Source organism: Saccostrea echinata, unplaced genomic scaffold, assembly GCF_033153115.1.
Source record: "Saccostrea echinata isolate AGI-Se365-2 ecotype Australia unplaced genomic scaffold, CSIRO_AGI_Sech_v1 ptg000054l, whole genome shotgun sequence".
NCBI classification, from domain to species: domain Eukaryota; kingdom Metazoa; phylum Mollusca; class Bivalvia; order Ostreida; family Ostreidae; genus Saccostrea; species Saccostrea echinata.
The window spans coordinates 10,278,774-10,302,836 of NW_026889803.1; the positions used below are offsets into that span (position 1 = coordinate 10,278,774).

Below are 24,063 nucleotides of genomic sequence, written 5' to 3' on the forward strand. Positions count from 1 at the left end.
GCTGTTCATTTTCTCGATTGATCCGAGCTATGAACAATTAATGGCTGCGGTGAAAAGGTGGGAAGTCATGTCACTACAAAGGGAGCCGGTAACACTCTTTGCTCCGTGTTTATTGAATATTGATATTTTTTTTCATTAAAACCACATTACTTATCAATTACCAAAGCAAGTAAATGCCTTGATTTTAGCGTAAACATTACTACAGAGTTCATATGAAATTAGCGAGAACATTAAATCGATTACCATAATATGTGATCTTGTCTTTCGTTCAATCATCAATCACCCAGTCCGCTGTACAAAGCGACCAGCGATGTGTACTAACTTTTGGAGCGTTCTGTAGATAAAGTGAGCGTATTAAAGGTACATGGAGATCCTTTCACGTGTTATTCTTCCTAGCAAGATATAGGACCAACAATCCATTCCCCTTCAAGATTATTTACAGAGGAAGTATCCGATGCATGCGGCGACAAAATGGACAAAACACTTTTGACTGCACATCGAAATTTGTTAACAGTGGATAGTGGCTATCACGGACGCCGGAGGAATTCGGCGACACTTCTGACCCCAGGAGTCTCTAGTCCTCTTCTTCAAGTTCGACAAAATGCTCCCCGACGAAATAGCATGCCAGAAAATGTTTACCTTAATGGTGACAATTCTCTGGATTTGGAACGAGTAAGGTCATTTCGAATGACAAAATCCGGTATTGTAAATAGAGGTGATAGGATTCGCCGCAAAAGCACAACGAGTATAAGTTCCGCCGGAAGTAACGTCAGCGGTGCTAGTTACCAAGATGTGACAGCACCTCATCCCTTGGAAATTAGTGACGGAGAAATGAACTCTGACCCTGAATGTTTTTCTGTGGCAATATTAGGAGCGCAAGGGGTTGGTAAAAAGACGTTGAAAACGCAGTTTATGACATCAGAGGCTATCTGCACCAGCAACACCTCGATAGGTAAGGTAAACCAATATTTGACAAAGTAAAAAGTCTCGGCAAATAGAACATGAATAGACTACGCAGTACAGTTAAGGCAACATTTTCTATCAAAAGGCACCAAAAACGAGACACGTAAAGTTCAACCGTTTTATTTTTTAGCATGAAACTCTATTTGAAATATCTTAATGGCATTTTGAAGAGTATGTTCATCGCTTTTCATATCAATATTTTTTGTCATCTTGTGACCCTCTACAGTCACGTGGGATAAGATTTTGGGTCAAAATATGAAATGTCAAATTTAACCAAAAAGTGCAAGGGCAAGGCAAGCAAAAAATAAACTGCAAATTGTTTCAGCGTGTCTCTTGATATCTACCCTATCTCAAAACTGATGCTCATTCAGTTAGATTTCTGAGATATTTAAGTTAATCATTAAAAACAAACACCAGTATTCAAAAAATTGGGTATTTTCATAATTTCATCGGAAATTATAAATTACCTAATGAATTACAAAGAAATGAGCATCACTTTTTAAAAACTATACAGTAAAATAAAGAATTTAAAATAAAAACCTACCTCTTTTGTTGTCGCCTTGCCCTTGCACTTTTTGATTAAAAATTGAAATCTTGACACATTCATTCTAAATATAGTTTTCAAACGCATCATTGACCCAGCATGGGAGATAACTCTCTAGTACTTTATAGAGTTTCTGTACCTCGCAAAGTTTAAACAAATAATACCTACGTACTGTGCTGGGCTTCTTTTCGCTAAATCAAAACGTTATGCATAAAAAAATCCTTGACTTTACTTTGTTTTGTATGTCTTCGTTCTTTCATAAGCTACACAAGACGTCTTTGACACCCTCCGCATTTCCTCCATCCACAGGCCTCTGAATTTCTATCAATAAGCCGTTATATGATTGATCGGAGTAATATATATATATATTTATATTCCCTCTATTATATATAAATACATATATATGTATTTATATATAGAGGGGGTATATATATCACTCTGATCAATCATATAACGGCTTATTGATAGAAATTCAGAGGCCTGTGCTCCATGATATAATGTTCACAATAGGCCTAAAATTTTCCGCAACATCCATCATGTGTGCCCATGGTTAAAAATATTGAAAGATTCAATCATTTCTAATAAACAATAGACAACCCCTATCAATTAAGTAAGTATTTATACTCCCTCCCCCAGTACACACACAAATAAAAAAAATCTCCAACAGAACTAAGTTTGTTTGTTTGTTTTTTTTTTTACATACATTCTATGTGATTCTCGTAATATCTATCAAACCTTCTACTGTTCAGGGATTCTAGACTAAGTTTTGTAGAACCACGAGGAAGGGATTGGAGTGCTTACACATGTAATTAAGAACATGTTTTCCTTTCTATAGATCTAGCCCCCCCCCCCCCCCCCCACCACCACCAGTTTGCTTTTGGCTCCTTTGATACCAAGTACCGTACTTGCGTGTTAAAAATAAATTATTATACCGTGTTTACATCGGGTTTTACTTCTTTAGGTACTTTTAAATTAGCACAATTCAGGGGTTGGAGGGGGGGGGGTTAATCTCCTTTTTTGAGTTTCTATCAATCCATGCACAAACAAGATAATCATAGGAAAAACTTTGTAATCAAGAAACAGATACTCTGTTAAAAAACAAGTGAACACAATATACATGAAATTTAGATCTTTTTGGTACCTAAAACAACTAAATACATGCAAGTTAAGATTTTCAAATCTTAACAGCCTTCAAACTTTCACACCACTGTACAGTTAAAAAGTCAAAGTTGTATTTTTCTAGAAAATAAATTTAATAAACACAGCTCTTCAAATTCAAAGGCAGGCTGTGAATGGAATTCTGAGCAGGTGCATATTTCCGTTCATGTTCCTTTGGATGAAATCAATTCTGAAAACAAAATGAAATACCATTATGGAAAGTTCATTGGTGTTGAGAAACATAGAAAGCATACATGTATATATTTTAATTCTACTGTTTTTATTATCAAAACATTTCAAAAATCTTGCCAGAAATATGTATAATGGTTTATACATGTAGCTAATATGGAGTAGGGCTGTAGGATCAATTACAGTTGGGGGGGCATACATTTTTAGTTGGGGGGCACTATCAACTACCAAAAATTCTTTGACAAGAAAAAAAAATTAAAAAAGGTCATGATCATAGTTTATTTTTTAGGGTGAACAAGCAATATATACCAGTTGTAGCTATGCTTTTTGTCTGCAAAATAATCCTCCCCCCCCCCCCCAGGTTCCTATGGCCATGAGGAGCATACCTTTTTACTTGATTGGTGAATACTCGTGCTGCCTGAATTAATGAATTGTTCAAATTGTTCGGGAGAAGTAATACATAATAAGTTACATAATATATGTAATTAGTGAAATACATTATGATTACTATTGTAGAATGAAATGACATTGCATTGTGCAAAACAAACCATGCTATACTATATTTTCTGAAATTCATAAAATAAATGGAAACAACTTTTCATACATAACTTTTCTGGGAAATTATAACCTATAACATTCGCAAGAGCAGATTGGTAGCTATAGTTAAAGTAAAAAAAAATCAAATCAATATACTAGAGGTAACATTTAATTCTTTCACCTAAAAAAAAAATATTACACTGGCATACTATAAAATGAATGTGAAATGCTTTTTTCTAATTATTTAGACGTAGTGATCATACCCAGTGGATAAATTGATGCATCTATTTTGATAATTCTGGGTGATGTAATGCCAGTTTTATTTATTCTTTCAACCTACAACACCTAGCAGCTACAATGATAAAAAAAGATGTACATATAAACAATTTATAAATACATGTGTATACATATAAGACTGACTTATTTTACGTGTAGTCAAACGAATGAAAATTCAAATATTTTATCTTCATTAATAATATATATAAATTCTACAAATTTACAGACTGGTGATACAGATAGAAAAAAGTTGAAAAAAATAAAATAAAATATGAAGCACTGGTAAAAAACTGAAATCTTAAAATTTCCTTTATTTTCGATTGGTATTTTTGATTGTCAGAGGTATAAATTAAAGTTAAAAGGGTCTTGAACTCTTTTTTTTTTTTTACAGTGCACATACATTGTGCACTGTACAGTTTGACTTTACATATATATATATGCACTACAAGTGTGACTGCATCTAAATTTATATTTCATATCAATTCATGTTATGCTGTGCATTTTTTATTATGTAACATGTTTGTATGACAAGAATTCTGTATATTCAGTGCAAATTAAATTGTTAAAAGTGTGCAACTTTTATGATGTGTGGTTGGTGGTGTGTGTGTGTGTGGGGGGGGGGGGGGGAGGGTCATACACACAAGGCAATGCATCACAGTTTGTGACGGACTGTAATAATACATCTTATTGTACATGTACACGGTTATTTTACATTGATGTAAATAATAGTATGTCTAGGCCTACATGTTGATACATATGCGCATACACACCTATAAATGAACAGATAGGGACCTAGGAAGGTGGTGCAGATCGTCCCAGTTTTCCTTGATTTCCCGAAATAACGTCAGCACCTTCTTATCAAAGAGATAAACAAGGCTTAGGTGTCTTATTTTATCCATATCCTTTTTAAAGATTGCCTGCTTGTTGCATTTATCCACTGCATATCTCAGCTCCTGTCGCCACGTTTTAGATGTAAACAACATTCCGTGTCACCGAGTGCAAGCGCTTGGCTGAAGCCGAATGCAGCCAAACGACACCAAAAAAAGAGAATTATTTCGAAGACGTTGTGTTTTTATATAAAAGAAAATCACTAATTTTTATTTATTTAAACATGAAAATACAGACATTCATTACAAATTCTCGCAATCAATGACTTTTTTGAGCTCTATTTCCTTATATAGATCTATCAGGGCGGAGCAACTGTCATGACGTCAAACCTCATTATGACCTCATTACCATATTATCTTCATGTGTAGCCTTAACTGTACTGCGTACCAAAGAGTGATAAATTCAAAATAAAAGTTACCGCTAATTGAAAAAAAGGAAGAAAGTTACATTTTCTGTGTTTTATACTTAAGTTAAATTTGAAAAGTACAATTATATATTCTAAAATAAATTATTACAGGTAAAGAAATTTTCAATTTTTAAAAGCACAATAAATGAGAAGGAAAAATAACATGATACACAGAGTAAAAAAAAAAACCAAATACTTGATTTTTTTTAACTAATGGTGGTTTGACTCATCATAAAATAAGATTTTTACAATGTTTTTGATTCTTTAATATTGATTGAAAATAATGTAATACATGAACATGTAACTAATATCATGTGTGCAAAACTTTCATCAGGTTAATCCGTGTATCTCACCATAAAAAAAAAACCAACAAAACAAAAAAAAAAAAAAACCAAAAAAAAAAAAAAACCAACAACAACAACAACAAAAACAATACACAACATAATTTGAAATACAGTAAAACACGCCTATAGCGAACATGCTTATAATGAATTGACGCTTACAACGAAGTGATTTTCATTCCCATTGGCTTTAAAATATAATTATGAACTGAACGAATATAACGAATTACGTTTATAATGAAGCAAAATCGTCCGTCCCTGACACTTCGTTAGGCATGTTTTACTGTAAATGTATGGACTAATTTTATTAGACGTCACAAAGAATGATCAGCTTAACTTCTTTTTTTAATAAAAAAAATAAGTACGTTGTCGATAGAATACAACACATAAAAAAATCCATGTGATTACTTTTAGGTGCCAATGAATTGTAAAATATAAATATGTATGCAGATGTTGCCAGGGCAATAGGAAATGTAATTCAAATTTATTGTGTTTGGTCATCTGGAAATCGATAAATTGACACGATATAAGGCGATAAAAAAATGTAAATTACCTGTAGTAAGCTCTTGTAAACTTTAATACTGGTGGATTTTAATATAAGGCTAGTTTATCACAGGATATAAAAGTTGAACTAGCATATGTTACTAATGAACTAAAAATATTCAAACTAGTTTTCATAGATTTCTTGTTATTACACATGCAGCTTCTGTGAAAAAAAATTGCATATGTTGCATTTGTCAAGTGATTTTTCAATAATGACTCCACTTTTTGTAAACATTGTTGAGTTGGAAACACGTAACATTTTAAAAGACAATTAATAATGCGTAATGAATTTTGACTCACTCCCTGGTTGAAAATTTAAAGCATTAATGGCGAGAGGGATCGAGGGGACGAATGCTGTCTTTTCAGTTAAGTTGGTTTTGGAATACACCTTGTTTTTGTTTGCTTTTTTATTGAAAAAAGATGAATTGATGACATAAATGCAATCAACAAACAGTCATTTACACATATTTCAGTTATTTTGAGTCGCACCAATTCACTTCTTCTAGTGATACTTCTCCAAAATACAAATTTAAATTTTTTACGCTGTACTTTTTTCCAGCGCATTGCGACAGTCGCATAACTATGCATTGGACGCAAAAAAAAAAGACTTTGTGCTACATTGCAAAACCAGGACGTCGTCTCTCAGATATCATTATCGCATGTTACAGAGGTTATTTGTGCTAGAATGAAACTTGCCCGGTCGCTTCAAAAATGAAATTAATACGGTAATGAAAAAATTCTAATCATTAATAAGAAGAGCATGGTGACAAATTAATATCTATTCAAAACGGAGCAAAAATTAGTTTTTAACAAGGTACTACATGCAGTATGATTTGTAAACAAAATGCCTTTGAAAATGGCCAAGTTGCAATAGGAACAATATTTCCTAGACATTCTGTGTATGTGATTACAACAGAGTTTAGTGGACAGAAAAATGTTATTTTCTATTGAAATTTTCATTTCAGTGTAATTAGACAACCCCATGATTAGACATCACCATGTGATCTATCTAGTAGACCAACTTTTTGCGATTGGCTTCGGTCGATCACGGTTGATTCCTTGTAAGGCATCCGGCAAATGTAACCAGATGAGCACAGATGACGCGACTGACTACTTTCTTTACTATTACACTGTCAGCTTCATGTAAATCTGTCGGAACATACATGTATCAAGTACTACGGATCTTTTTAAAAAAAATTGCTATTACTTTCAAATGCAATTATAAATTTACATGGTGAATAAACTTACGTTTTCTTTATATGCGCAAGAATTTTATTAACTTCCGAAACGAAAGTACAGCCTTCCCTTTTAGAGTTTTTTTCGTTCATTGGTATTTCGAGTTAAGTCTTACTTGTTCATTGTTTATTCGCTTAATGGGTAATATTGAATGTTTTGTACATTCTGTGCCTACGTAGGCCACAAGTTTTACATCTGATATTACACTTCCCTATCACTTCTTTAGAAGGAATACTTGTTATTTCTAATCCTAACCAAAAACCACAATCAAGTTGTTTGTGTCAAAGCTGTGAACAATACGTCGGCATGATCCAGTCTGAGACTAGTATATCTTGTGTGATTCCGATTGAGAAATTAAATATAGTTTTTCTTTTTAAAAAGCTTTGCCGTCTTTAAGGAAAACCTTAAACAGTAAACTGACATACATGTATCTGGCATTCTTGAGTAGTTCTTGTTTTGTACTTCTGCAACGTCAGCCCTACCATATAAAAGACAGAGTAAAACCAAGGCCGTAACTACGATTGAGGCAAGTGAGGCATTTGCCTGACTAAATTTCTGAAAAGTGAAAAAGTTTTACTTTGAACTTTAATTTTGTGTGTCTTAGTACTAAATTAATACTTTCAACTTTTCTTTTTTTCAATATCGGTAAATCGATCATAACGTCAGGTGCCACATTATCGTTTAGAACTTGACGCATGTAAAAAAAAACAATTCAAAACGTGTTTGTTTTGTTTGATTGTTTCATGTCCCCTCCAAAAATTTTTCACTCATATAAAGTTGAGACGGCACCACTTGCCGGTGGAGGTCTGTAAAGTTTAGTCTAAGATCTATACTCGGCACTCGGGGTCATTGAACCGTAAAGGGTCTTTTTCGTGTTCTCACCTACTGCGACACAGGATCGGTTTTACCGTCTCATTCGAAGAACCGGTCTCTACACCCTGCAGTGGGAATTTGAACTCCTTACTCCGAGACTCTAGATCAAACACTCTAACCACTGCGCCACGCGGGCGACAATTCAAAACGTTAAAACTTTTAAAGATTAAGTCTTCAATTTGCAAATACCGTTTCGTGAACTCCCCCTTCCCCTAAGCATAATGTTGGAAACCACCATCAGGACCTACCCTGGGCCCGCTTGGGACTAGGATGGCCCCCAGACACCTTGTCTCACTAAAAATTTGAGCCTAGTTACGGCCTTGAAAACAAAGTAATAAAAAGAATAGAACACAAACTGTAACGGTTTGCATGCACAAAAGAACATTTCTGCTGACTATGAGAATATAGAAACAATTTTTAACGTTGCTGTAAACTGTTAAAGTGTAAGTTTCATTAATTGCAATTTTCTTTTATTCGTTTTGTCGTTTTCTTTCTTTCTTTCTTTTTTTTGGAAAATCTGTTAAGTTGTACGAGAATTAGATCGCATGCAAATTATTTCCCTATAGCATTTCAACAAACAGACTAACTCAAGGTCTTTGATCTGAGTACAATGAAAAAAATACATACAAGTAATTAACAGTGATTTTGTTATTTATGTCTCTGTTTTAAAAGGAATTAATTATGATTATATATAATAGATATGATTACCATACTAGAAGAATTTACCAATTACATTTAAAAAGTTGAAACTGCTTTCGAAGAGAGACTAAAACAAGGACAGACAGGACAAAAATATTTTTAAACATTCTTTTTATGACCTACTTCATATCTTTGACCCAGTGTTTCTTAAAGAGATTTTTAAAGAATTTGTCTTCTATATTTCAATGTTAATCTTTGAATTTCTATTGTGGCCCACCCTACCCCCGCGGGTGCAATTAAGTTTCATATTTTCTGGTCAACTGGTTCTTAAGAAGAAATTTTTTAAAGAATTTTTCCTATATATTTCAATTTTAGACTTTGATCCTCTATTGTGGCCCCATCCAACCCCCAGGGCAATGATTTGAACAATTTAGTATCTATACTACCTCAGAAAGCTTTCACTTAAGTTTATCTCTTCTGGTCCAGTCGTTCTTGAGAAGATTTTTTTAATCCTATAATATATTTTAATTTAAAACTTTGATCCTCTATTGTGGTCCCACCCAACGCCCAGGGCAATGATTTGAACAATTTAGAATCTACACAACCTCATAAAGCTGTCACAAAAGTTCATCTCATCTGGCATAGTGGTTCTTGAGAAGAAGATTTTTTAATGACCCCATCTTTTTTGCCTTTTCTTGATTATCTCCCCCATGGAATAGGACTTGGTCCTTTATTTGAACAATTTAGAATCCCTTTCTCCAAGGATGAGTTATGCAAAAATTGGTTTAAATTGGCCTAGTGTTTTTAAAGAAGTAAAAAATGTGAAAAGTTTACAGATGGAAGGGCAGACAGACAGTCGGACGGACGCCTGACAACGGGATCGGAAAAGCTCACTTGAGCTCAAGTGAGCTAAAAACAACTAGAAAGGACCTCTTTGTCTAAGAATGCTTCAAAAAATGCATGTACATGTAGGCTTTCAAATTAATATTTTTAAAACTTCATGTTTAATTCTATTGAATGTTTCTTTATACATGTATAAATGCACAATGAACTTTTTTTTTTCACATGAACCTGTAACAATTTTTTTGCAGATAAGTATGAGACAGAAATCCGTTGATTTTTATACATACACAATATAAAGAAAAATATTACATTGAAGCACTTTTTCCGGACAAATAACACCTAACTTAAATTCAGCAAATTCATAACCAAAAACGAAATTTAAAAAAAATAAAGGTCTTAATTATTAAACACACATTCTTAAAAAAACTCAGCGTTGAAAACGTGCGCTGTAATTTTGAACTGCGAAAATTGGTGTGCACGTGATGTATAAATTTTTTAAGCGGAAAAAATAATCAACCCTATAATAATTTCGATTACCAATTCTGCAAGCAAACACTTGGCGATACCTAGTTAAAAACACATATGTACAGTCATGCATAATGTACATTATGTACAATGGGCGCCTTTTGTTACTTTGAGAAAAAAACGAGAAAAAAGTCTGCGTAATATATAGATCAGGAATCGTTGGCGTCTGTCTTGGAGGAGAGCTTTTCAGACTTTTTACATTGTTATTTGTATATCATTTCCGCTTGTTTCTTTGTCGATAACCTTGAAGAATATAAACACTGAGAATGTATTGTTTATATTTCTATAGAAATGTTTCCAAGCCAGTTGTGAAACATCTTTGCGTGTGTAAATTACGAGAAATCAATGGAAAGGTGATAAATAAAATAATATGCTGCTCATCATGGCTACATTGTGTTTGTAATTGTTAGTTTTCAAAGCTTTTAGAAATTTCTGGATCCGTAGCTTAACTGATAATCTTATCAGTGAATAAGAAATTGAAAAGTTTTTAATGATTGATAAAACTGAAGGTTTTACCAAAGGTCAACATGCCCAAAAATTTATTTTTACAACAGCTCCAAAACTATGTGAGGTATAAAGTTAAAACTTTTACAGTTTATAAATACATCATTGATTAAGAGATAGAAAGTATCACTTAAAAACAAATATTTAAAAAATAGATATTTTTTGAGAAAAAACAATTTCAAAAAATTTGCATATTTTAAAAAAATGCACCTGCTTAATTCTGTACTTTTAGTGAAAACCATCATTGAAGAAATAATATATGTTTATCAATGAAGGGCAAGTTGGACATGAATGGTCTCTGAAAGGCTGTTATTGAAAGCATGACATGTATAAAGACAAGACCCCTGTAAAATCCGCCATTTGCAATGTACTTTCGGTTTCAAATCTTAACATTTGGATAAAATAAACAGGGAAAACAACTTTCCAGAGGCTATCGAAGTCCAACTTGCCTTTCACTGATAAACATATATTGTTTCTGCAATGATTGCTTTCACTAAAAGTGCGGAACTAATTAGGTGTATTTAAAAAAATATATATGCATTTTTTGAAAAGATTTTTTTCTCGATAAATACTTTCTTTAAGTATTTGTTATCAAGTGATACTTTCTATCTGTTAATCAATGATATATTTATAAACTGTAAAAGTTTGAACTTTATAAACCACATAGTTTTGGAGCTATTGTAAAAAATAAATTTCTGGACACGTTGACCTTTGGCAAAACCTTAAATTGTTTTTTTTTAATTACACCTTTTAGTTTAGGACTGGACTAGAAGGTTGTTACAATGGGTGGATCTGTAGCTCTCAGGTATGTCTGTCCGAGTTTATTTTTCCAGAAAGCTACAGATCTACAGCTAATGACATACATGCTCCAGGTGTTGCATTTGACCTACATTTTATGATTCATTGACTCAGAAAAAGGCAAATTTCCAGCTTAATATCTCAATGGTACCCAAAGCAAACTTCCAGAGATTGTGTATATGTGTATACTGTCTGAAGCAGGCTTGCATCCGAACATATACATTTTATCTGTGACTGCTTCCCTACGGTCAGTACATAGATCTTTTCCCGACTTATCACTAGTAGCCGTATTCAAACCAGCCTTTACACATAAGGTTCATTTTACACATGGTTTGTCAGATCCATTCATTGAATGTTTTTGCACCTGACCTACTTGATATGCTTTGGTGACTTTATTTCTGTACATCATATTATAGGCTGCTTCCTCTGATTCCATGTCTCTCTGTAGACAGTATGAGACTGAAAAGTCATGCAGGTGATACTTTTGATATTCACAACTTAACTTTTATTACTGTCTTTGAACTTAACCGTTTGATCTTGGAAAACTTCGGATTTATAGAAATAATGATAAAAAAGAATTTAAAAAAATTTAAAATTGCAAATATTAACGTACTATTTTTTTGAGGGGGGGGGGGGGAGGGGTGGATGGGTAGGCGGGGGTTAGGGGGATATTCATTTTGAATAAATTCTTTCAATGCGTTATATGTTATCACCATGGCTCCTTCTTTAAACCAACATTCATTATATCCAAGCATCAATATTTTAACAAAAGAACCCTGTGACTGCCTTGTGCTGAGTCTGATTTCTGGAGAATCGTTTAGCTCATCTAGGTCTTCAAAAGAAAGCAAATGTCATGGATTTCCCTATTACGAAAAAAACTTCAAAAACGAAACCCTACTACTGATTGTGAGTTGCTGAAGAATACTATCATATTCTTATTGATTGTCAATAAAAAGCTTTTGAACTAACATGTCAGGAAGTAATCATTTTATCATTCAGACCAGAACCAATGATATCACATTGAAATGAAATGTCAGTTTTGAACTCCAAACCACCGGAATTGACTTGTACGCCATTAAGCAATTTATCTTTATGACTTTTAAATTCCGGTGTCATATAGAAATCCGCCTAGGAAAGCCTCCCCCCGAAGGTTCTATGTAAAATAACACTTTTCACCCAACGATCTCATGTCGAAATTCTTTTTCCCACGGTCGATTTATTAGGCAGAAAATAATTCTCTGTATAGAAAAAATCCCCCCTCTCAGCACAAAAATCATCTCTCATGGAAGCTTTTTAGATAGAATTCCTCCCCACTAATCCGGATAATAATATCAGAATTGTAATTGTTTTCTTTACACAGACCCTCTGTCGTTACGTGTAACAGAGAGGAGAGACGTCAGGTTGCTGGCCTTACGAAGAAAAAAAAAAATCAAAAGTTGAATGATGTTAATTAAGCAAAAGTAATTTAACGTCAACTGAACATATTCCAAAACTATTGAATTTTACTTCAAATTGCAAGATTTCAAAGTTTTAATTTCTGGAAAGAATTTATTTCATTTTGAGAAAAAACTCATGTCATAGTTTATTCCCAATGCAACTCGATGGTTTTTTGATTTTTCACCATGCAGTTTTTACTGCAATTAATTATAAATATATTTCCACCCTCCCAAGTCCTCCCTATGGTTTATGATTTCATCGAATACTTTTTTTTAATTCCTGAAATTTTATATGTTGACATGAAATAGTGAAAAAAGAAATAATTGACCAAACGATTGCTTTTTTACACGATTTTTATATATTATTATTGGATGTATTTTACGCTAAATTATGAAGGTTTTCTTATTGCGGTCATCATACTTACTCCTCCGACAGGCCTCTATGATTTTGTTAAGTTTGAAAGCTTTCCTTCATTTGACATAATTGTCTCCTAGAAAATACAGTTGGAAATGAATGTAGAAAATCCAATCCGATTGCGGAGAGGTACGAAGGTTTTCTTTTCGAAATAAATTCTAAATAGAAAATTAATACTGAGTGAGGATGCATAATTATCTATATGACTAATAATGGTGCTGTTGCTTTAAAGATATTTTCCATATATTCTACTGCGACTCCATGGACTGAAAAAATATAAGGAAACATTCATTATTTCATATATTATAAGTTTTGTCTTTTCTGGTCCAGGGGCACTACTGGTAGGGGAATACTACACTCTCGGAATGCTAATATCCTATTTACATCTCTGACTAGTGCCCATAAATCGATCATAATACATAGAAGTACAATTTCTAATACTCCAATTCGTGTCCTAAACTTTGTACATGTCCAATAACCAATAACTTCCACAAACTAATCTCCCACGCATTTGTAGTCGAAGCTCTCCAATTTTCGTATTACTAATAAACAAATGCCCACTCAGTTCCAGCGCTGCAGAAAATTAACCAACAGTTAACAAAATGTTATAGCAGCGTTTTTGTTTGGCTTTTATTCAACAAACCATTGAAGACGTTATTGCAGGATTTCATAGATTTTTGTTGGCAGTGTTAGTATTGTTTTGATATTCAAATATGCTCGAGCTCCTCTTTATATAAATACTTTTCAAGATACGTCGTACAATAGATCAATGGTAGAAAATGTGCTAACTTCCTAGTTCGGTTGCAGTTATGTCATACTATGAAACCTACATTTGAATGATTCACAGATTTGAACGTGTTAAGCCTCTGTCATATACGTACAGGACAGATGATATTATAGGAAGATAGGGCATCTTTTCCTTTACCAAACCTCTGCAACTCGTATCCTGTAAGTGCAGAGTTCATGCCCTATTGTTAGAATGAATATATTTTGAACGGCTAAACAGTTAGCAAAGAGATTTATTGTATAATTTTACTAAAGTGTTAAGTTCTTCTCTGGAATTGCGTCATGAGAAGTATGTGATGACAATGTAGCATCATCTTTACTACGTCCTGGGTCTTCTCGTCGCCACAGGACCACTGGTGTTGTGAGGATGAAGAAGAGTGTGCAGATAAAAGGGTTGCTGCACACTCGAGTTAAGTCTAGGCCAGTGCTCTTTTTTTCTTGGATTTTTTGTCCCCCGCTTTAACTGAAAGTGGGAGATATCAATTTGGGTCTGTCTGTCCGTCCGTCTAGCTGTATTTCTGTCTGTCTGTAACGCTTTCGTTTCCGCGCGATATCTCGAGAACCCTTTGAGCTTTCGCAATGAAATTTTGCATAGCAACTCCCTATGGCCTAAAGAAAAACCCTATTGATTTTGAGGTCAAAAGGTCAAAGGTCAAGGTCATGAATTAATAAATTCTGTCTGTTTGAACACTTTCGTTTCCACGCGATATCTCGAAAATCCTTTGAGCTTTTGCAATGATTGTTTACATAACAACTCCCTGTGGCCTAAAGAAGACCTCTATTGATTTTGAGGTCAAAAGGTCAGAGTTCAAGATCGTAAATTTATACATTCCATCTGTGTGTAACACTTTCGTTTCCGGGCGATATCTCAAGAAGCTTTTGAGCTTTTGCAATGCACTTTTGTACCATTATTCCCTAGGGCCTCTCTCACCCCTCTCAAAGTGTCCCGCCCCGTTTTTTTTTTTTTTGAATTATTATTATTATTATTTATTGTATTAAAAGTCGCTTGGCACTTTTTTTTTTATCACAGGGGGCAAGTGGAGAGTTATTACGTATAATACAGGTTGTTGGCGGACATTATATTCTTATTACATCTATTAGAACTGTTTAGTAAAGGCTAAATTAGACACCAAGTATTGATTAAAAATTTTGACAATATCGAACATGAATATAAACATTATATGTGACATACTGTTTGCATTTAATCTGCTACACAATCAAGTGGCTCGGTGGTCTAGTGGTATGATGCTGGCTTAGCAAATGAGAGACAGGGGTTCAAATCCCCGTTGATCCTTTTTCTTCTTCTTTTTTTAATTATTATTAACTAAGTGATAGTATTCAACATGTGAAATGAAAAAGCTATGACGTCTGGTGTGTACAAACTCATAAAATCATTATTACAGTGTGATTAATATTCTATATAAAAAGAATCTTCTATACACATTTTAAAGAATAAGCAATCAAATCTTTATATCCATATTGGCATTTTTTATTTCCTTCAATATACATGTATACATTTAATAATTCTACCCCCGAACTGCGCATGCTCTTCTTTTTTCCCTAAGCAGGGGACACAAATTCTCTGAATTACATTGTTAAAGTACATTTCTTCTCCTAGCGATTTAAGTGATATGAAAGTATTGATGATGTGAGGTTTTACATAAAATGTCGAGGACTGGATGAACTCTCTGACTAAAAGAAAGATTATCTAGGACATTTTACGTCTTTGATATTGAGACAGGTATAGGTTAATGCACCTCGTATTTTTGTAGACTGTGTAAGAAATTCTTAAACATTCGTTAAATTTATGATATTCTGCCGTCTACGAAACAAATAACGTTAGTTGCAGAAACATATTCCACACACGTACATGTACTTTAACATCTACTGTTACGTGAATTGACTTCAGAAACAAGACTACTTCTTGTAGAAGTCAAACCCAAAGCGCTTTACTAAACCTTATATATGATGTTTTCCATTCTTTCTTTACAGATGCTGATGACGAGGAGGCCACAGTCCCCGTGAAATTAGACGAGGAGGAATCCAATATAAGAATAATTGAAGTACCCGACCTGAAGGTGAGACGCACAGCAAAATAATTAACTATTTCTAATACCTTGGAGTTCATTTCATCTTCAAATTGCACCTGCTGATTAAATCAAAGTGACATGTACACCTACGTAACTTCAGAAGAATATATTCTTTCCATATTTAAGTACAATATCGTAGGCGATTTTCACAGTCCCTATGCAAATCTGACTAAAGCGATTTGTTTTCGTAAGTCCTATCCCCTCAGATTAATTCAGGATTCTAACTAAAACAGAAAATCGGCTTTCCTGAAAAAAGTACAACATCGTTTACACAAAAAGTAATATGAGAGGCATTTTTTTAAATTACAAAGTGAGCACTACATGATATTATAAAGAGGTGTAGCGTCCTTTCCTTGTATTTCTCCTACTAGCATGACTTATAAGATTTTCTCGTCAATTTTTTGCTCTGAATATAAATTCAAGATATAACTTCTAAAACAATACTATATGTTTGATATCTTTTTTAACTTCACAACCAGCCTTTCCTCTTATATGCATATATCACTTAATTTTTCATTATTTCAATTATTCATGGGTTTGATATTTTACAGAATAATGTATCATTTCCAGAATAATAGAAAATCCCTTGTAATGTTTAAGTCGAAGTATTACGTTCAGATGTACTAGTAAACTGAAGTGCGATACTGTTTTATAGATCTACATGTATCTGTTTACATAGGGGAAAACACAGTTAATGAAAGTCAACTAGCTAAAGTTACAAAATGTAATAATTATTATACTGATAACTATATGCAAAAAATGGGGGACTTGAACCAGAAACTCTAAACGCAAAAAAAAAAAAAAAAAAAAAAAAAAAAAAATCTAGCATAAACCACTACGCCAAGGAAACAAAAAGTATCAGGGTCTTTTGTATAAATATGACTCCTTGTTAGAGCCTTTTGGAAAATAGATAACTGAAAAATATTATTATTTTTTTTTATATATGAAAACCATGTTAAACCAAGTTGTTGGTAAGAATATGTCTACTAATAGCGTTGGAACTGAACTTCGTTATTTTTTTTTCTTTTTGCTGTTCTATAAAGCATTCTGCTTCGAGTATAAAAATCAAGGAGGCAACAAGACAAGTATCCGGATTTTGTTAATAATTTAAAGTTAATTATCATGTCGGAACAAAAAGAGATAGCCATTTTCATTATTCATTAAGTAATTTCCGAGACTAATGTGTCCCCCAATACCTTGCAACTAGATAGTGTATTGAATGTTCATAACACTCTTGCCAAAAACAATAACTTTCATCAATCATTGTTTGTTTTGACACCTACAGATAAAGATGTGCACATACAGATGCTTAATTAAGACGGCAATATTAATTAACATTGAAGCAAAAAAATTAGTAAAAGCATGTTGTCATGAAGTATTACTATTGCAAGATGTAGGAAGTACGTTAGTATTTATGTTTTATTGTAAGTTTAATTGTATAATGTATGTTTTGATGATATAGGCCAAAATACATTTACAGTTTACACATTGGCTTTGTTATCTTAATCTTTCCGAAAAAAAATCTATCTGAAAAGACAGTAAGGATTTTTATTCAGTGTGGTGCTGCCAAGATCAAGCTACTTTACAATGACTTGTTCAATCATTGTTGCAAATAAACTTCTTCAGAACGTCGTTGCTTTTCACCAAAATTTGTATCAAAATCATTTGACATCATATATCATATCACCAAGGCTCGAGATCAATAAAGATACCAAATTCACTTCTTGACAAAATCAATTCTTGATATATATATATATACACTTATTTTTAGAGAACGTTTATTTCTTGGAATAAGAGCTAACCATAACATGTTGGTGCCCTTCTTTTCCCTAAGGTCTTGTTCCGCATTCATTTTGTAAATGTCATAGTGTTAAGCTGTCTAGGAATTGAAGATACTTGAATTTGTTAACAATTTTAGCTAAAACTTCTGTGTTTTCAGTAAGTACTCAAATGCGGCTGTTGACATTTTATTTGTACGTCTGTACACAATAATTTTGAAAATATTACCTCTAAGGATTGATTTTTTTAATACTTTGAAGCCAATATTGCTAGTCCTTGATCAATTTTCATTTAATTAATCTTGATAAACTCATATACTTGTATAACATATATACTACACGTATGAAGTCTGGCAAATCCATCAGAATAAGTTTTTTTTAAAAATCTTTTTGAGATTCTTCAGTTAACAACCAGAAAATCGAAAGAAAATATTATATGCAAAGTGTACATTAAGCAAAATCAATTTGTCTCGCGGGAAAAACTTTAATATGGAATATTTTTCACCTTTCCCGTCACATGGATTATCAGTATCTGAATGTAGATTCCAACATGGTACCAGCAAATGCATTTCGGTTCATAACGTTCATTGGGCTGTTTGTATAATTCATACAAAGTATTATGTAACTTGTGCAAAGGTGAACATGAACCTATTTAATTCTGCTTGCTCATTCCAGATCATATCTTCTTAAACCGCGGTCTTGAAACGGAATTCCATTTTCACGTAGCTGACTTAATCGTCGAGATATTGTGAGCATTTTTACACCATGTCGTGACGTTGCTAGAGAGACAAAGAGATAACATGCCACAGCATACCTGTTTCAATTGTCTTCTACGTCTCAGCATGGTGGTAATTTATTGGGGAAAACCAATTTGTCTCGGTGTTTTTATCTTCCGTAATTTTTCTTGTGATAAAACAATACAGGTATTCTCCGGTGCATTATTTATGGTATACTAAAGATATTGTAAAGTTTATCTTACAAAGAACGTGGATTAAGAAAATAAATATATTCAATAAAAAATGTATCAATAACAAAAATAAGTTTCTTGGCGGCAATGTGCTCAAGAAGATAGGACAAGAAATGATTAATTTCATATTCCCAACTTTAATGTTAGGAGGAAAGAGTTTACGGGTTGGCAAAGTACACTGTGGAACAAAACAGTTAATCGTTACTGTTGAGGCTTGAACATGAAAAATTGTTCACATTGTCCAACATACTGTGTAAAAATAGACAACACCTTGCAAATTCAAATGGGTCCGGAAATAGAACCTTGCGAACTCCCTAAAAAATATACTTTTAATGTAAATAGCGCTCAAGCAAAACAAGTATATGTTCAACAAAAGTCTTTGCATCGACATCTTCTAACAATATGCAGCCAATATGTCTATCAGTTTTGAGAATGGAAAAAATAGGCTGACGGCAATTTCAACAGAAATGTAATCCATTTATGTCATGATTTGTAAGTGATTTTATGACCCACATGATAAATGAAATCGCGGTATGTGACAAAAGGCTACAGAACCAATCGCTATGGCCCATATCACACTGAAGGCAAATTGCTTGGGCAATATTGCCCGCGTCAATTTATTCGGTGATTGTCTTTTGGTACGTAATAAACGTACTATTACGGGAGATGAAATTCGATAGAGGAAGTCATTTATCAGGAATCCTAATGGCAAAGCGACAATTTCGGTGAGCACGAAATTTCACATATCTTCCAAAGTATAAGTGGCTAATATACGGACTCTTCCGATTGTTCTCATTGTTTTAAATGCATTTAGTACATATACCCAAAAGCACAATTTGACTGTATTTTATTGGATAATGACTTTAACCTTAACGTTCTCAACTGCGCTACTTGAAATTATACAAGTCACTATTTCAGAAGTATTTCTACAGAAAAAAAAACATGTGAAGAATATTTGTTAGAAATTGTGTCGGTATAGAATACCATTAATGGTCTAATAATCAAGTTATCAATCATCAAGTGTAGATATGAGGATTAGTAGAATATTGGAGATATAATATGCAATAGTGTTGCTTTTAGCGCATATGGGGATCCGAGCTCGAGCCACATTCCATAAGCCGAATCGTTATTACGCCGGAAAGGAACTCATTAAGTCCATTTGAGGCGCATTATTTCTCGGATCCTTTCTCTGTTTGAGCTGCTAGGCCATTCATTAAGGTTAATTGAATCATTAACTATTGCAATACTTCCGTCAAATCAAAAGTCATTAGATAAAATACTGACATCTGCAGTTGTCATATGTCAATAGTGTTGAGTAACACATCCGAATGCCACAAAGCAAAGTTAGCAGTAATGCCCTATAAATCATTTTTGTAATCTTTTCTTTCTTACTTGACAGCTAATATTCAGTAATCGAATGGTTCTCACACTAACGGCTTATGTTTGATAAAAGCATCGGAGTCTTTTGGTTTGTTGATTTTCTTTTTCTTTCTTTTTTTTTTCTTTTATTTTGGTTGTTTAAGCCCAGTTTACTAAAAATATGGGAATCATGTGATCGTTCGAGATCATATTTTGAAAGATTGTTAAAATTGTTTTGTTCGTTGTTTCGTTGTAAAAAAAAATTGAATACATAGGAAAGGAATGTGCTGTTCTAAATGTAATTGGGGACACTGTGAGTCCTGAGCTCACAAAATGATACTCTGGATTTCATATGTATATAATGGCAAAGTCTGGGTTTTTCTTTTGCTTGGGACCCCCCCCCCCCAAAAAAAAAAAAAGTAAAATAGGATGTGCAAAATGCCTCTATGTAAAAAAAAGATTCTGTGAAAGTAAATTTTATTCACTGGTATAGGTGGAGTTGCGGATAAGAGATGAGAACCTCCAATAGTATGGAAAAAATGGCAGTGTCTGTGTTTTGCTATTGAAAACCCGAAATATATATCCGATCAAAAAGTAAAGAGGAGGTCACAATGGCACTGTCATGTTCTAAATTTTAAATTTACCGGGTGGGTACAAAATACAAAATTTAGAACATAATTTTGTATTTACTCCCACCCGGTAAATTCAAAATTTAGAACATGACAGCGCTATGTGACAAAGATTTTGTGAAAATGTCATCAAATTCTATTCTGTGGTATAAGAGGAGTGGCGGATAAGAGAATCAAGAGCAGGGAATTAGGGTTACGAGCCATTACATAAAAAAGAAACATATAAATAAAACCGAGTAAAACATTTTTCTCTTTGTTGTAGTCAATTGAAGATCTGCCGGATGTGGATGCCATCCTTGTGGTCTATTCTGTGGACGATGAACAGTCATTTAAAGAGGCCGTTCAAAATATTCAGTTCATAAGGAAGGAAGTGGCAAACAAGCAGGCCATAATACTTGTAGCCAATAAGGCGGATCTAGAGAGGCGAAGGGTAGTCTCCGAGAAAGGTAAGGCCCAAAACACATGTGACATATATTCTCCTACTGAACCCCTCCCCCGGCTCGAATTAAAAATGTTTATAATGTAACCATTTCACAAATAGAATTTGTGTACTTGCTTCTCCTTTCGTCCATTCAAGAGAGGAAATAATAGTAAATAGAATCTTAATATATTCTGACGTTTTTTTTTTTCAAAGATAAATTTGCAACAGTATATTGCTGAATTATTTACCTTTTCATCGAAAATCTCAACACTTACCAATCATTATACTACCATACATAATTATACATTGCAGTCCAAACGTCCTGTCGTTTACTGACTGGAGTACGAAAACGGAAACGAAAATTGTCAGTTCAATTTTATTCAAAACATCAATATTGAGTCTTTCTTTTATTTCTGATGTATTCTCTTTTAGAAGCCAAAGCTGTATCTGACCGTTATCACTGTAAATATGTAGAGATCTCTGTTGTTCTCAATCACAACGTTGACGAACTGTTAGTCGGAATAGTCCGCCAGGTGCGATTGAGGAGGAACTCGATAGAACTGGAGGTACCCACCCTGGCCCCGACCAAAATGTCTAAATCGTTCTCCTCCAAAACAAAGTCATTCTTGTGCAAGTTGTTCAAAGTTGGACAGAAAGAAAATTCAAGTAATAATTTGTACGATTTGTGATCTGAATACACCAACCATTGATAAAAATGTATTATTGTTCAAAGTCATGGCAAATTGAATCATCGGAGCCGATGTCATTTCTGGAATCAGTTTCGATGTAAGGATTAGACTATTTAGTGGACACGTAGTAGCACTGAAACTGAATGTGCATCGTTTGAATGACTGACGAGCTGGAATGGAATTTAGCAACAACCAATGCGAGCAGCAACCGATTGATGATCTAGTCTACCGATTTCCCCCCGTTTCTTCAGTACCAACAGTGAAATCCGTGTCGGATGCCCTGGCTTATATCGGTATTTAAAATTGTATAAGCAAAGCACTTCATGCAAATAGTTTGTGAAAAAAAAACAAGCGATTAGAAATATCAACTTGCATGTAGCGAACTTTTGGAATTAAGTGTAACAGTGATTGTTCGTTCATATTGAAATGCACAAATTTTTCATTGTACAAGTATAGCGATTGCTTATAATATATCTACCGTGTATAAAATATCAGATCAACCTTGTAGTACGTACAAATTCGAGTTACTTCACAGATATTCTTAAAGCTTTATCTTGAACTATTCTGGAAAGACAGATGCAAACAACTGGATCAGAGACCTGGTATATTACTACTGAACCGTAACTTTGAGTTCTTGTGAAACTCTTTTATCAGAGACACAGATGTGTTTTGTTGTATTTATAAATATACGTTTCAAAGACAAGTGGGCGAGTAATATAAATTGTGCGGAATCTCCCGAAACGAAAAACGTGTATAATAAAAACGATGGTTGATTTATATATTGGATCGGTGTGGCAAATGTGAAAAAATAAACAGGAAAAGAAATATCAACCTCAATGAGATGTCATAAGGTTTCTTATTTTACATGTTACCTTGAGATTTTATTTATTACATTCTTTGGGAGCGGCCAGGAATAAAATGCTTCAAATTATTGAGATTTTCCTCTTTTCTTACATTGACGAGAATGCTTTTGTACATTTCTTTACACATATTCTAAGACATCAAAGAAAAAACTGGTTTACATATGAACTTCTTGAAGTTTCCAATAAAACATTAAATCTAATTCTGGTTGTAACTCGCTATTTGAATTATATTCGCTTGACTTTTTTTAATGCCTTTTCACAAATCATCCTTATTTCGTCACTAAATGATAGAAAATCAAATTACAAGGAATAATTTTAATAGTTACTCAAATTATATATTAAGTATTCGTTTAATCTGGGTTGGTTAAAAACCACTTTTGGATTTAGAAAATGTAAACTGACTCAACCCAGATTGTATTCTGTATTTTAACTTAGGTAACTTCTTATTTTCATTTTCTAATAAATTACACAATCAGGCAAGAATTATTACACAATCAGACCATAAAATTGACCGTCGCAATATGCTAATCATCTATCCTTTAGTTTTCACAAAATCGGAATTGATAAAAGAATTAGACTACATGAACAATGGGTTAGTTCCAGCAGACAAGGCTTGTAACAATATCGTCTTTGTTTGTAAGGCTCATTATTATAACTGTATCTTAGAAGTACTTAATTTAATTCTACATCCATAGTTAACTTTCTAAGTATGAACTTTTAAAAAAAAAAAATCACATTTCATACTTTAATATTTTTATTATTCCAAACAACGAAGGTGAGTTCAATCTACCCTACTTATACTGGCTTCCTTAACTTCATAAAAATCCTTTAGTTACAAACAAAACACATTGCCGTGCCCAGCAAATGCTCTACCAAACCCCTATCTTTACTCCTCACAAAAATATTAACTGCTGTAAAAGAGAAAGTTCAGACATACTGTGCTACAACATATTCAAGAAGTGGTGTAAATCAAATATGGATTCTCAAAATCTCCAAAGAACTTTTAGAAAATTTAAAATTAAAAAAAATTCAGTTAGTCACAATAAAACGTATGACTTCTCTAAATTTTATACCACCATCCCTCACGATTAAAAAAAACCTAGGCTTTTTGATATAATAGACAACTGTTTTTTATTAAAAATGGAGCTCGGAAATTTTCATATCTTTTGATTATTCATCTACAAAATTAATTTGCTAAAAATCCCTCTGATTCCACACAAGTACTCTGAAGTTGATATCAAAGGATGCTGGAGTTCCTCATTGACAACATCTATGTAGTTTTTGCACACCAGGTCTTCCAAAAAACTGTTGGAATTCAATAGACACTTATTGTGCTCCTTTATTAGCCGATCTATTTTTATATTCCT

General features: G+C 33.3%; 1 protein-coding gene across 1 annotated transcript; it reads left to right on the forward strand.

Moving 5' to 3' along the window:
• Window positions 1–171: 171 nt before the first annotated feature.
• LOC133205479 (GTP-binding protein RAD-like) lies at window positions 172–22,765 on the forward strand. Its single transcript, XM_061341304.1, has 4 exons — window positions 172–952; window positions 15,893–15,978; window positions 20,986–21,169; window positions 21,577–22,765. The coding sequence occupies exons 1-4, from the start codon at window positions 472–474 to the stop codon at window positions 21,831–21,833; spliced, it is 1,008 nt and encodes a 335-aa protein (XP_061197288.1). The 5' UTR covers window positions 172–471; the 3' UTR covers window positions 21,834–22,765.
• The last annotated feature ends 1,298 nt before the right edge of the window (window positions 22,766–24,063 follow it).

Coding starts and splice junctions, on each gene's coding strand:
- LOC133205479 (XM_061341304.1), top strand. CDS start 472: ATGGACAAAACACTTTTGACTGCACATCGAAATTTGTTAACAGTGGAT. Junction 953..15,892: donor CACCAGCAACACCTCGATAG/GTAAGGTAAACC, acceptor CTTTCTTTACAG/ATGCTGATGACGAGGAGGCC. Junction 15,979..20,985: donor TTGAAGTACCCGACCTGAAG/GTGAGACGCACA, acceptor TCTTTGTTGTAG/TCAATTGAAGATCTGCCGGA.